Raw genomic sequence first — 15,574 nt, 5'->3', positions numbered from 1 at the left:
TACGACTTCATATGTCACATCAGAACATCAACAAACCCTGCAGCATGACGCCAAGAGCCAACAGCTCTGAAGATTTTTAAGTTCAGAAGGTGACAAATGTGTGATTTTACTCAGCAGAATGATTCTGATGCGTTTAAAAGAAATCAAATATGGGATAAAAGAAAACCATGATGCAGCCTGAACAATGCAAAAACACAGCTGGTGTAAACCAGATGGGACACATGGATAAAATGTGATCACCTTCCCCATTAAAACTCACACGCTTCAGAAAAATAGGACATAAAACGCAGGTTTCATCTCCATTAAGTGAATTCAAATTAGTCTGCTCTTCTTGCACAATAACAATTTACTGGCTTTAATGTTTATTTCAGCATTCATAAGATGAATTTCAAATACAAATAAATGTTATTCTTCCCTAAACCTGTGAAATTTTAGACCAGCGTTTTCAGATCAAATAACAAATCATCACCCAAAATATCTCCATCAACATATATGTGTTCATGTTATTTGTTCACATAGGACAACACAAACCTATAAATTACCAGCAAGAGCACAAAGCATATGGAAAAACTCCAACACACTAAATATTAAAGTTTTTGATTGTTTGGGAGGTTTATATAGTTGCCTAATAGTTGAAACGATGGGTTGTCATAGCAACCTTTAAAACAGCAGCAAAAATAACTACTAAAGTCGTTAAATTTATGACGCTATTTCTTTCAATTCTAGCACATTTTCTAAGTAATTTATCAAAATTGATTAAATGTATAACTTTCTTCCTCCCTGCAGGTCCAATCAGGCGATAGTAGATGATATTCGCCATGGCAACAGTGACTCCTTTGGGTTGGAGCCTCTTAAACAGCTGCTGAAGCTACTGCCAGAGACAGAAGAGGTGATAACACACAGATTTTAAAATTACAGTATGAACTCTCAAACACAAACGTCCTCACTTGCATTGATAAATAAATCCTGCTGTTTGATCTACTGAAGGTGGAAAAGCTGAATTCGTACACAGGCGACATCTCCAAGCTCCAGCTGGCCGACTCCTTTGTGCTCCTGCTGATTCAGGTGCCCAGGTGAGCTGTTATTTTAGACTTTTTAATAAAGAAAATTCAAGCTTCAGTTGTTTAATAAAAAAAGAGGATAAAAGTAAAGACTTAAGTGTAGATTTAAGGTTCACACATATGAAGGTAAAGACCTTTACTTCAGAGAAGTCTTTAAATTCTTGTTCCACTGCTGCATTCATCTCAGTCACTAGCTAATATGGAGCTAGGATGGGGACAAGAGTTTTTAGACTTGCATCTCCAGCTTGGTAACTCTCATTTCCATATTTGTAAGTCTAACAAGGACAGGCAAATCAAATCTACAAATACAGTTAATTCTGCAAGTCTGAAAATACAAGTTTAAAACATCTGTCACACATTTTACCCACACACTTGTCAGGCGAGCCAGAGGGAGAAGCCGGACACAAGCACAAGTACAAAGCCAACGTGTTTAATAAAGCCTCCAGCTCAAGAATGACCAGTGTGCATCAGGAGCGATACATAGATCACACAAGAGACAAACAATACTACACAGTGAGTCAGTCTGTTCGGGGAGTCTATTTAGGTAGACGACCAGGTGTAGACTGATGATGATGAAGATGGGATGCAGGTGAGATCGAAGATGGCTGGAACAGAGGGATTCTGGGTAATGACGTGCTGGGACTGGTGGTTAGAACTCAGGAGAAGTGGAGCGCACCCGAGAGGCGGGTGTATCCATGACAGCACTGAAGAACCAATCAGATTTCTCTAATCCAGGAGTGTCTAACATGAGGCTGGAGGTCCGATCATGCTAGCAGGATGAATTTGGTTAGTGTGAAAATGACAAGCTACTGAAATCAGTTTTTGCAGAGCTAAAAGAGAACAAACAGCAACAGATTGTAATTATGGTGATTTAGTACCACTATAAAACAGCTGTTAAATAAATTAAAATTATTTTCAAAATTATACAAATGAAAATATAAAGGCTAGTTCCTGAATCGGAGGCCCTGCTTGTCCACTAGGGCCCATCCCTAGCACCGGGTCTGCTTATGTCCCAAAATAAGCAAACATGAATTCTAATACTTTTTCCTCTTCTATATGACAGCTGATTGTTTAAAGGGTTAACAGACAGAAACAGTCATTGTTTCAAACAGGGTGTCCAGGTCTTCGAGGGCCGGAAACCTGCAGGTTTTCGATGTCTCTCTGATCCAACACACCTGATTCAAATTCCTCAACAGCTTGTTGTCAAGTTCTGCCCAAGCATGTTGATTTCTGTGTGTGTGGGAAATGTGTAAATTTTCCACTAGAAATAAAACTGGTATCTCTGTCGGCAGTTACTCAGTCCGCATCGAGGCCATGCTGTTGAAGAAGGAGTTTTCTGGTTCCTATGAGGCCATCAAACAGAACATCAAGCTCTTTCGCTCTGCCACCAAAGGTAACAACTTCTCAGATTATTTCTGTAACCATGTAAAGTACTGGTTTGCTGTTATCTTTACTGGGACTACACCGTGTTTCTGAAGTGTCACAGCTAGTAAAAGAGTTGATTAAAATATTGATGGGTTAGCAGCTTGACTGGTAGTGGCTGAAAACTCACTGAGTCTGTTGATTCCTACAGCTGATTGGTTACCCTACCTGTAAACTAGGAGCAAGGTTACTTAGCTACCTGATGTCACCTACTGCAGGAAAGGCTAACTATATTATAAATCGGTTTTACTTAAAACCACTAAAAATTTAAGAGTTTGGTGTTGCTACCATTTAAACTGCACCTGACAAAACCCCCAAAAATCCACTGTTTATACCTGATGTAGTCAGGGGCTCTGAGCTTTCAGGCAAAAAACCCACCAGCCACTGGGAACCAAACCTTCAGTACATTCTGAGATGTTTGCGTCAAAAGGTTGCCAACACAGAGCTTTCATTAGTAAAAAAAAAAAAAAAGCAAGAAAAAAAAAACAACAAGAATCATTTTGAAAATATGTTTTGCTTAGAAAAAAAGTATTTTCTCTCAAAATTAGATATTAAGCAAGTCTTTTTAATATATTAGCACCAAGCTAATTATTTAAAGCAACACTACATAACTGTCCAACCTTAAAAGATTGTTTCTGACTCATTTTAATGGCTGAATTACTGTCGTTAAAGGTGCCCCACAGAGATTGTCAAAGTTGTGAGTAATAAATTACAGCAGTAAAACGTGAGAGAAAATCGCAGTTTTTAAAAGATTAACAAATAATATTTAAAACAAAAGAGGGAGAAATATATGAGATATGGTGTATGTTACATAAGGAATATCCATAATATATATATATATATATATATATATATATATATATATATATATATATATATATATATATATATATATATATATAGATCTTCACTCAACAGTGAAACAGGAAAAAGGAAAAGTTTTACTTGGTGGTTTCAGTTCTTGAATCTTTGGCCTCTTTGGAAAAGATTAGATGGAAAAACAGTCTGTGGTAGTTCAGAAGAAAAACAAGAGGCCAAAAACTGAACCAGCTCTCACCAGCGTGAGCAGAACCGGTGGACTCCAGCTTCAAGTGCAGCACATAAACACTCTGTACAGAATACGTCTCAGGGTGGAGATTATCATGAGGAAGACACACATGTACTGATTGATCATCATATGTCAGCCGTGTCTAGATTCATTGATCCAGTTTTACGCCAGAAAATCTAAATGAACTCTAAATCTTCATCAGCTCATTAGTACGGCCTCATTAGTGAAGTCCTCCACACCCATTACAGACATCTGCAGTTATTTATATCTCCTACAGTTAAATTAAAACTAATGATAAGACACAAAAGCTTAAAAAATCACTCTGAGATTGTTGTTTTACACATGGCCTGAAGACACAGGCATTATCACCACATATTCTGCCCTTATTATCAGTCAGTGTGCAGAAAAAGGTGTGTGTGTGTTTTTCTTTAATTAACGTTTTGTTTTTGATCCATCTACTTCTTCCTTAACACCAAACATGTTTCTCTGTCTCGTGCTGTGCGTCTGAATATCTCACAATACGACGTGATGCAGAATTAGTTGCCAATAAAAAGATAAAAGTCGTGTTTAAGAAGCATCAGCTTCCAGAGCCGCTGCAGAGTGAGACGTCGTCATGTGACACAAACTAACACCTCAAGTATTTTTAGCAGTGTGTCAATGTGATGGACTGTTAACTAAGCTCCCCGCCCCGCCACCCTGCACCCCCAATCTGCTTACACTTGCAGTGATAACACAGTCTAGCATTTTAAACTCACTTTTTTTTCTTATATTGCACATTTACTCTCCTCCCCCTTCTTTTCCTGTCTTTCTCATCCAGAGTTAATGTGCTGTGAGGAGCTCCATGCTGTTCTCCACTTGGTGCTGCAGGCCGGAAACATCCTCAATGATGTGAGTGGGTTGAAAACAAAGGAATTCATAAGTAATTAGACAAGAAAGACGGAAATGAAGCCATAAATCTATTTCAAGCTGGTTCTTAGATTAATGTATTTGTTATGCTATATGTCAGGCTGACTGTATTCTCTCTATCTCTGCTGTTGAGATTCAGGGAAAAAAAAGTCCTGAAAACAAATCTACAAAAATCACTCATTTAAAGCTCAATCCAAGAAAGTTAGGCAAAAAAAACAAAACAAAAAAAACAAACAAAAAAAAAAACTATACAGCTAATCTGGAACTTTGAAGTCCCCCATTTATCCAGTGATGTTACTCCTCACATCCCCAATCAAGGTTAATCTCCAGACATAAGATGGCCCTGACCATCGCAGACATGTTTGGCACTGATATCATCTACAAGGCTGGAAAATCTAGTTTTTTGAGGATTTTTTTTCTCTCTCACAGCTTTCCAAAGATCCTGTTTTTACATGAATTAATCATGAGACTGTTTCCTGACACGACCAGCCTGGATGATTCATCTTGTTAACTGTAACCTCTACTTTGTTTCAGCTCCCCTGACAGCTTGAATTCTTGGAGAACTTTGCTGATGACAAACAATATTCTTCATCAGTGTGTTTCAACTTTCTTGTACGGCAGTAAAGAGATTAATTTATAGGATGGAGGTTTTTATTGGGGATGGATATAAAAAAACAAACAAAAAGAGAAAATGAGTCAACCTGTCTTAGGAAACACACTCTCGGTTTAGATCAGGGGTGTCAAACTCCGGTCCTTGAGTGCCAGTATCCTGCAGGTTTTCATCGTTTCCCTGATCTAACACACCTGAAATTAATGGGTTATTGTGAAGATATTGACAAGATCCATTTGGATCCATTTGATTTTATTCAGGTGTGTTGGAGCAAGGATGCTACATCAAAATTATCCCTAAACAGAAGCAGCATTATAATTCAAAGCTTTTTAAATCTTATAATCTTATGTGGCCATATAGTAAAATAAAAGTATAACATTTTTATATATAAAAAAAACCACAGGATCACCTGAATTGAGTCTTATTAAAACAAATCCCTGCCATGCTTCACAAATATTTTGAAGGGCCTGGACCAGTCAGTGGTTCAGTGTTTTGAAAAGGGTTTTAATCTCTTACATTACAACTTTATAAATACACTGACACAACCACTATTCTGATTAAATAAGCACCATTTAACCTGTTTAAAAACAGAGATGCAGCTGGGAAAGCTTCTTTTATTATAGATTAGTTATAATGGTGAAGTAATGAAGCCCTTTCAACTATTTACCTGAAATGCATCTAACATGATGTCACTCTTTGACTGTATCAAATATTTCGAAACTGCAAGTCAAAGTCATGGCAGACGTGTCAAAGTGATTTCGTGCTTCACAAGGCTTCAGTTTCACCATCCCTAAACCACACTGCAGTAAAAAAGAGATAACATTAAATAGGAGTACCTGAATCCCATCTACTCGAAACAAACCTCTCTTCAAGTTCAAACAAATCACTTACGCGGGTTACATCAGCACTGAAAGCAGGAGGCTGATGGGAGATGTAGTTGTCCAATGAGTCAAGGTGCAGCATTGTGTTGAATGAAGCTGCGGTGTTCTGTGTGTTACAGGGTGGTTACGCAGGAAACGCTGTTGGCTTTAAGTTGTCGTCTCTTCTAACTCTGGCCGACACAAGGGCCAACAAGCCGGGCATGAACCTGCTGCACTTTGTCGCCCTGGTCAGTAAACCCGAGCATTAATGTACTTATTTCATTTTAACTGTGTGGCTATTTATGTTAATATTACTTGTTTTTTTAGTGGATGTGTTTCTGTTTTGAAATTGTGTTTCATGTTTTTGTTGTTTTATTGTTACTGTGAGCGATCTCTGCAGTTTTCTGTTTTTCACTTTTTGTAGCCCATAAACAAACCAAACACAAACTCTAAAACCATTTATTTTTCTTTCAGGAAGCTCAGAAAAAAGATGAGAAGCTGCTGACGTTTCCTCTCAAGCTGAGTGACGTCCAGGCCGCATCCAGGTACGTATTTTTTAGACAACCTCTCTGGTGTCCTGTCACTATGTTCTTTTACCGTTTGAGTTTTTTTAAAAGCTCACTAAAGGCCAAGTCATTGATTCATAAACTGAGCAGGTAGTAAATAAAGAGAAATTAAGAGTTTGTCTTTGTTAGGATCTCTTTGGAAACGGTGGATACTGAGCTGCAATTACTTACATCTCGCGCACACTCTGTAGAGGAGAGCATCCAGAAAGACACAGAGCTGCTGCAGCAGATGGACTGCTTCCTTCAGGTAATACACCCACAAACACAGTACTTACTATTAGTAAGTACTTTAATTTCATTAATATTTTATGTATTTTCATAGAAATTGTATATTTTACCTAATTGAGTCTTCAAGGCTTCATTAATTTACACTGTTGAGGTGTCCTACTTGCTTAAATAGATAAGGCAGCTTTTTAAAAAATTATAGGCCCTGGTAGAGATAAAAACAAAATACAGAAACACATACGTATGACCATACGTATGACCATATAAACATACCACACACACACACACACACACACACACACACACACACACACACACACACACACACACACACACACACACACACACACACACTTCTTTTCTGCTCCTTAACCCTCCTGAGACCTTTTGCATCACTTGCTTAAAACCTTGTTGTACACAAGCTGGTAGTTGTCTTCTGCCCCCTGGTGGGCAGCTTTTGCACTACAATAGTTTAGACAAATCACACAGTTGGTGACAGTCAGGATTCTGGGCTGTTGTATCCTGATTTCTGTGTAGTTTATGGTTTAAGACAACGCTATTTATTCTCTCTGGTTCTACGAGAGCCGGTGTCCTGCAGGTTTTCAATGCCTCCCTACTCCAACACACCTGACTCAGTTAAATGAGTCATTGTGCAGAACTGCGTAGGCTGTTAGATCCATTTGTGTAAAGTATGTTGGAGCACACCGAATTGTGGAACCAAAATGAATAGCCCAGGTTATGAGGTTCTCTGCTCTCTTCTCCAGCCTGAACAACTCAACTACAAGGCTTGCAGTAATAGTGGTCAGTGTCTGGGAGAGTTGTAGCCGTTGGTGTTTTTTAATGGTGGTTTTAATGGTTTAGCTTCTTTTTTCTTGAAAGCTCTGAGTCGCATTGAACAGTGTTTCTACTGCTGTGCTGGTCAACAAAACTCTACAACTAATAAAAACACATAACAGCAGAGACTGCTGCAGACTGTTAGCTCACAAAGACGCCTGACAGCATGCATGTTTCCGTGGTGTCTTTTAGAGCACCATGTCATCTCTGTCCTCGCTGCGGGTCAGTCGGGAGCTGCTGAAGAAGGAAAGCAGTGAGCTGATTGACTTCTTCTGCGAAGACAGCGAGACTTTCAGACTGGATGACTGCTTCAGCATCATCCACACCTTCTGCACCAGATTTTCTAGTGCTGTTCAAGTAAGCACAACAATTAAGACATTCACAGTTAAAATAAAAATACTACTTATATGAGGACAAAAACAGATTTTAGACAGGATTAAGTTTTTGCTTTTTATTTACTTGGAATGAATAGAACTGTGGATCCGTTTCTTCACTCTGCCAGTATCACTTGCAGTGTAAAGTTCAGAAACTCTTACATGTATGTGCAGTTACATTTTCACTAATTGTTTTTAGAGCTCAAAATGTCAGGCATGCCCACTGCTGAGGGCAAACATGTATCCTGCTCTAATGTTGTTTTTTATTTGTATTTGTAACTTCATGCTCTGAGTTTAGAGATAATTTTGTTTGTTAATCTAGAGCTAGATAAATGAGCTCTTCTGTGTCTGAGCTCAGATATGAGTTCAATGAGTTAATAAGTATTGTCTTCTTGGCTCTAAAGGAAAACATAGAGAGGGAGGCAAGGGAGGCTGCTCGTCGGCAGAGAATGCAGGAAGAGGATCAGAAGAGGCATTCGTGGCCTGGTGGCGAGGAGGTAAGGAGAACGCACACTTAGAAACAAACATGCACCCAGTCCAGGACTAATAATAAGCCTCCGTTGTGTGGTGCCGTTGTAGGTGGAAGAAGCATTAGCCTTGCGCTGCAGTAGCGAGACGGACATCGTGTCGCAAGATGATGATGCCGAGTCCCTGCTCTCCTCTCTTCTAAGTAGTTCACCCAATCCTCGAGCATGGTCGCGGAGCCACATAAGCCAACACCGAACCCGAACCTCTCCATCCTGTGCAGCATCTGTTGCTGCCGAGCATGACCTCAGTAAGTTACTGGGAATGACAACCGACCCCATAGCTCCTCAGCGAAGAGGAAGCGGAGATGCAATGAAAGCTTTCCCATCGGCCTCACCTAAACTTCAGCTTCGTTCAGGACTCTCTTCAGCTAAGGCCTCAACTCAAAGGCAAATAGAATCACAAAGCCTCTCAGTACATTCCAAGACCTCCTTTTCTAGCCAAGAAAACACAAACCGTACCACCCCCACGTACCGCAGCAAGGACAATGCTCAGACTCTAGTAAACGATGTCAATATTGCAAATACAGTAATAGATTCAAACCAGCAATCTGACAACAGCAACAATGAAAATAATGATCAGGTGTTTAGTAGCCAGATGGCTGACACTGATGAAGACAGTGAACACAACACAGCTGTTAAAGAAAGCATATCTGTGTTTATAAAGGAAAATACACTGGTGCCTAAGCTTAAAACTTTTGATGAGGTCACCAGTCTGACCAACAATAATGAAGCTCATTGCATCAGTCGTCACATGGAGGACTTGGTAATCACAGATTTGGAAGAAGAGGGAGTGGACGAATCCCAAGAGCAGAAGCTGGAAAGTAAATCCGAAGAGACTGGGAATGCAGAGAAACCAGTTGTGATGAGGTCTTCATCACAAGGAGAGGAAAATGAGGAACAAGAAGACATGGCGATTGCATGGTGTGTGACAGGTGTATGTGAGGCCACTGGTGAAAACACACAAGCACAAACAGCGATGGATCAGCATGGGGGTGACAGTCAGGGAGGATACCAGCAAACTTCCTCTTTCCAAGCCAATCACAAGCCTGACAAGACAAACAAGACGACCTCTCGGACATCCACTGATGGAAAAGCAAAACCTTCAGCTTCATCCAAACTATCTACAAAAAACCTCCCTACCTCTAAACATGGGATGAAAACATTAATCCCAAACATCACCTCTTCAGTTAGCAGATCCAGGTCAATTCGAACCCTAACCCAGTCTGAGAGCCAGAGTTTGAGGCGAGTTGTGCCCATCAGGACCAGCCGAGGTTCTCCATTCATAACCAAACATCCTGAAAAGTCTGCAGCCCTCATTCGAAGCTCCTCCAGAACTCCGGTGCCCACCGGTCTGACTCCTCCCCACCTCAACAGCACCTCTTACCAACAACGAGACAGACCAGCACCTTCCTCCTTATCCCAACGATCTGGCCCCGACTCCAAAGAATTGAGAGACCAGAAGGTTTCGACCATTCAGGGATCTGTTCGAGATCAGAACCAAGGCTTGCAAAGAAAGCTGTCAATCCGGAAGCCTGGAACAAAACCTGAAACTCAAACAGAAGAAAAATTATGTGTCTCCAAGCTGTCTGCACTTAATCAAGGTGGACAAGGAGGTAGCGTGAGTGCTCCTGTTACTCCTTTGCACAAAACCAAAATGCCCTCACCACGTTTTGCTCGGAATACTGCATCATCGTCTTTCAGACGATCCCACATCATCCTTGATCCTTCTTGTTCACCTATTAGTGGTTCCCCTAAATCTTCCAGAAAAGATTCCTCTGCTGTCCCCTCAACTTCTGCCTCTTCGACTTCTACCAGACCAGAGTCCCCAAGACCCAAAACCACATCACCAGATCTCCTCAGCGTTTCCTCCTCGTCTCCACTGAGGAGGTCTCAGAGTATTCGGTCATCTACTCTGTCACTGATCCACAACTCGCTGCCTTTCTCTAAAGGTCGCCACCGAAGCGATAGCGGCAGCTTCTCTGACAAGTCCACTCATTCCAAGGACGTGGTCAAAGCCACAAAGCCAAGCTGGAGATAAGAGCACACGTTTGAACATGACATCTGGGTGAAGTCTCCTTATCCCCCCCTTACTGGAGCTGAAATAAAAGTCAGACTCTTTCCAATGTGAACTGTGGATTCCTGGATTTGAGGAGTCTTGGGAAAAGGATCCTATATTCCAGCCTAAAACCTAACTTCCTTCAGGTTTGAAGCTTCATTGTGGTTGAATAATTTGTGTGCACTGCATTTAAACTTACACTTTTTTTCCTGGTAAATGGATGCATTGATCAAATCACTACTTTATGTACCCTATGTACCTATGTACCTACCTTGTACTTGAAGTGCTCATAAATGATGAGAATATTTGATCCAAGTAAATGTTGAGGTTGATTTCCAATATAACAATAAAGTAAAGACACTTAGATCCTCAGGAAATGCTGCATTTTAGCTAAATCTTTCTCAGAGTTTTCACAAAACAGCTGGTGGCTTATTATTTGCCTTTAAGACATTTTCTCTACGTGGACATTGGATTATGTCTTGAAAAGCACATTTAGCTTCACTGGTTCCCCCACGTGCAGTAAATGTTAGTATTTTTGTAATGCTTTTTATGAAAACTCTTGAAAAAAGAGCCTTAAGTAGCTACAAAACAGTCAGTTGTGTTTGGCAAGATTTTGGTGAACAGGTGGTGTGTAGTGCTAGATGTAGTGATTAAAATACTGATCATTTAGTATGAATTTTGTTTGGACTTTAAGGTTGGATCAGGCGAAAAAGAAGAGAGGTTTGAAACCCAGGGATTCAGTTTTTTGGTTTTTCTTATTTATTTTTTAATAAAAATAATTTCATATCATTTTAAAGGGAACTTTCAGTACATTTCCTGTTAGAAACAGCCTATTTCAATCACATTTTAATCCAATTCAACTCATTTTAGTGTTATATAATTAATGAAATGCCAATTCATGAAATGTTGCTGAGCTAGCACTACTGAAGTTTGGCAGATATTCACACTGGTGCCCCCTAAAGACGGCTAATCCAGCAATAATCTTGCATCCAGGCTTTTCTCTGAGCTCTCACCAGCCTGTAAAAGTCAGTCCGATGTTGACTCTTGTCTTTTCTCTTGCATTGTCACTTTCTCTCTTGGCTTGGTCCAGCATAAATGTGATGATCTGTGGGTGTGTGGGGTCCTGTGCAGACATCCATTGACACACCAGTTTGAAAGGATGAATTAACTTGATTCACACAGTAAATACTGATGATGATCAATGCTTACATTTACACAAACCAGTAGTAACCACACACGTAACTTGCAGAATAAAATAAAATAAAAACACAGAGGCTAAAAAGAAACCCCAGCATAAGAGACTGATCAATGTACTTAAAGGACAGAGTGTAAGTAGAAAGTAAATAAGTGGAAAGTAAGTGAAGGTGTTAAGGTGGTGTTACACTGTGTGATTTTAGCCATATTGTAAGCTCGTTTGATTTAAGACTAGTGTTATTGGCAGCAATCAAAGATTTGACCACGATTCCTTCATGTTTGCCATCTTTTATCTACAACAGCTGAAAATTGCACAGTGTATGAGAGTAGGGGTTCAAGGAAGAAATGAATCTAGCAGAAATTCTTGTAGAGAGAACTTGATAGCTGCATTTCAGCATAGCATACACATCTGAGTATAATCAGGCCCTAAGTTGAAGTGATGCATTAGCATCCATTAGCATAAGAGCTAGTCTATTGAGAAGCAAGAGTGAAAGATTTAGTCAGAAAGGAAATTATTTTCATGAGGAACACCATCTAACCCACCCTTTAATCCTGTCAGTGACCTCAAAAGATGCTAAATACCCTCAAAACGTAGTCTGTGTTAGCATACACAGCTGAGTATAATCAGGCCCTTGAAGTGATGCATTAGCATCCATTAGCATAAGAGCTAGTCTATTGAGAAGCAAGTGTGGAAGGTTTACAGTCTGAAAGAAAATTCTTTTCATAATAAACACTATCTAATCCTCCCCTTAGTCTTGTCAGTGGCATTAAACGATGCTAAATACCCTCTAAACTCTGTCTTTGTTGGGCTGTTTTGATGTGTTGCATGGTTTACCTTTTATCCTTTTTAATCAAAGTGGTTCACAGCTGATTTAACAAGGTTGGTGTTTCAGCACTGCTGCAAACATGGCAGACTGTAGTAAACACAGTAGGCTTGTGATATTAAAATGCCCAAGAAGATTTATAAATGTTGCTGGAATAGCTGTTTATAGTTGAAAATAACAATTCTGAATGCCACATTTTTGCAGCACTCTCTTTGCAAAGCTGATTCCTTGCCAGTAAAAACACATTTCACACTCACATTTCCCAACAAATCCTACTCCACTTGAAGGTTAAATGATGAAATACCCATTTGAGAAGTAAGAAGATCTTCATGCAGGTCTGTGTTGAGGTCAAAGAGAGCGATTTTCTGTCAACAGTGAAACAAAAGCTTGAATATGCAAATAGTACCAAATAGTACTTGTCCAGTGACTTTAAATCCCTGTATCTGTTTTTCTTTGGTTGTTTTATTTTTTTAAGGGGGGTGTTTGTTTTTTGTGATTCTCACCATGCACTTTTAATTTCACTAAGTAAACTGAAGTATCTGAAAATCTGGTTTGATTAAGAGAATTAATATAACAATTAATGAATCTTTTTTAATCTGTATGATTATAAAATAAGTTATTAGTTTTGACTAAGAGGTGTTTTAAGCTCTGATCTAAACCAACAGTGTGTGACTCGCTGGAAAAACTTTGTAGTGCCAACTTTATGATTTGATGTAAATATATTTGTATATATAATCTGTCTACTAATCAATAAAATGATACTCCTTTGACATAATGGATTTAAAAGCTTGTCCGTAAATGTCTTTTTCTTTTGTACTTTTTAGTGGAAGATTCAGAATTTTTCCTGAAATGGTGACTCTAGAAAATGTGCTTCCTATTGATGTTTTTCCAAGACTGAAATACAATAAGTAATTAAAAAATAAAAAACTGTAAAATCTAAAATAAGACAAAATAAGACTATATTAAATACAAGAAATAAATCACCTGATTAAAATTTTAGATAGTAAAATCAGGTCAAGCTGGGTCAAAAGCTAATAAGAAGAGGTCGACTTTCAGTAGATTTAAAAACGTGTAGGGTCCATTGAAGGAGTGGTTTTTAAACTTTTTGAGCCATGACCCCCAAGATAAGATACATTGGCATTCGCAACCATCACCCCCACACCACAACTTAGTGATCATTGTGTGATGTATCAAATGGGTCATCCTGCAGCATCCTCTAAATGTAAGGCTGGAAAACTGTCAGAATCTTCATACATAATGAAGCCGAAGTGGTTTTTGGTGGTTCACCACAGTTGCCAAGCACCTACATGCCCAAAGCCAGTTTTTTTTTTTTTTTTTTTAGCTGAGATAATGTCAAATTCAGATATTTAATATGGTATGTGTACTAACTTTGTTGTTTATGTGTTATTGTGTTAAGATAATGAATGTTCTAATTTTAAAGATTTATATCCTCATTAATGATTTCATGTTGACAGCCCTGGTAATATATATATATATATATATATATATATATATATATATATATGATAAATGTAGACTATGTTGTTCAAACATAAATAAAAGCTGAGAAGTATATTTTCCACAATGATGCCGCTTGTACATCATCTTGTAATCTTCTTTGATATCAGCCAGTAAAAATATCAAATTAGATACTTTTTTGAGTATTGAGATACCATTCTGCTGATACAGTGATACAAAACACATTATTTGTTTTCACTTCTGAGAGTTTTGGCCAGGGATCCCCAACTCAAGGCCCGCTGTCCTGCAGATATTCAATGTTTCCCTGCTTCAACACACCTGACTCTGATTGGTGGCTTATTAACAGACAGGTGCAGAGCTTGTCAGTGATCTATTTAATATGAATCAGGTGTGTTACAGCAGGGAGCCATCTAATACCTGCAGGATAGAGGGTCCTGAGGACCGGGGTTGGGGATCAGCCAGTGTTTTCCTTCTGTGTCACATGATCATAGCAGCCTATCAGATGTCTTAATGATATTGATGCTGCTGTTGGTGAGGATGAGGTTCTGATTTGATATTTTCCTGATTTAATTCAGGTTATTGCACATTATGTTTTATTATATTTATTACTATTACATGTTTTTTATTTTCCATTTTGAAATAACTGAATAATCATATATCTTATTTTATTCTGTATTTTAAATATTTTATTTTAAAACAATTTCTTTATCTGATTTTCTTTTTTATTAATTTAATCAGTATAATTGTTGTTTTAAAAAACATTTCTCTGAAGTACTGATGTTCTTGAGTTTATTATTTCATACTTCCCCTGCAATAAAGACATTAATGCACACTGTAAAATTGTGAAGGGCCAAGAAGTATCAATATCATTACAGATGAAAAAGTACCATAAACTAATGGTATCGTATCGACAGGAAAATGTTGGTATCAGCCATCCCCTTGTAAAAAACAGCAGTTTTTTTGTTTTTGTTAATTCACGCATGAACATTTCTGACAGGCTCTGCCTCTTTTAAATGCTCCTTTCATACCCAGCCATGTTACTGACCTGTTGCCAGTTAACCTTATTAGTTGTCAGATTGTTGTTGTTTTTGATTTGTACCAATAAATTTCCAGCATTTTGTTGCCCCCTTTCAAACTTCTTATAGATGCGTTTCTGCCATCACTTTCAGAATTAGCTCATATTTTCCATAAAAAGATAAAATGTCTGTTTTAATGTCTGATATGTTGTTTATGTTCTATTGAGAATAAAATGTGGGTTGGTGGGATTTACACATTGCATTCTGTTTTTATTTAGAAGTATAACCTTTTGTTTGAATGAATTTGCTAAACACAGACTTTGACTCAGTACTGGTTACTGATCAGCAGGTCTTGGCTTCAGTGGTACAGTTCAGGTATTCTCAGTTCCATTCTTCAAAGCTGTTTTAGCAATAAATAATAAATAAATTTAAATCAAACCAGGCAACAAGAGTTGTAAACAGTTTCCTGAAAAAAAGACTAGCCGTGTGCTGCGACCTGAATCTGACACACTGGACTGTGGTGCAGTTCTTTATAAAAGTCAGTTTTTAATTAGCTGAAAAACATCTGTTTC

The 15,574-nt window shown here is 38.6% G+C and overlaps 1 protein-coding gene and 1 long non-coding RNA gene across 3 annotated transcripts in view; one reads left to right on the top strand and one right to left on the bottom strand.

Annotated features, from left to right (window-relative positions):
* LOC121639713 (FH2 domain-containing protein 1-like) overlaps positions 1–13,801 on the top strand; it is a 29,573-nt gene extending 15,772 nt beyond the window's left edge. The window contains exons 5-14 of the mRNA XM_041985156.1: positions 787–889; positions 988–1,073; positions 2,354–2,454; positions 4,349–4,419; positions 6,048–6,155; positions 6,382–6,452; positions 6,603–6,720; positions 7,725–7,889; positions 8,311–8,403; positions 8,486–13,801. Of these exons, the coding sequence (XP_041841090.1) occupies positions 787–889; positions 988–1,073; positions 2,354–2,454; positions 4,349–4,419; positions 6,048–6,155; positions 6,382–6,452; positions 6,603–6,720; positions 7,725–7,889; positions 8,311–8,403; positions 8,486–10,471 (2,902 nt within the window). The 3' untranslated portion in view covers positions 10,472–13,801. The remainder of the gene's footprint in view (positions 1–786; positions 890–987; positions 1,074–2,353; positions 2,455–4,348; positions 4,420–6,047; positions 6,156–6,381; positions 6,453–6,602; positions 6,721–7,724; positions 7,890–8,310; positions 8,404–8,485) is intronic.
* On the bottom strand, positions 780–1,565 carry LOC121639828. 2 transcript variants are annotated; one of them, XR_006010247.1, is made up of 4 exons: positions 1,426–1,565; positions 1,202–1,266; positions 1,009–1,078; positions 780–871 (listed from the first exon to the last, which is right to left on the bottom strand). It is a non-coding gene; the product is annotated as an uncharacterized LOC121639828 (long non-coding RNA). The 2 variants fall into 2 exon arrangements; XR_006010246.1 differs by having other exon boundaries at positions 1,430–1,565.
* Positions 13,802–15,574: the final 1,773 nt, after the last annotated feature.

The sequence above is a fragment of the Melanotaenia boesemani genome, chromosome 5 (genome assembly GCF_017639745.1).
Source record: "Melanotaenia boesemani isolate fMelBoe1 chromosome 5, fMelBoe1.pri, whole genome shotgun sequence".
Classification (NCBI taxonomy): Eukaryota; Metazoa; Chordata; class Actinopteri; order Atheriniformes; family Melanotaeniidae; genus Melanotaenia; species Melanotaenia boesemani.
The sequence above is the reverse complement of the archived record's forward strand: the minus strand, read 5'-3'. Positions and strand labels throughout refer to the sequence as shown.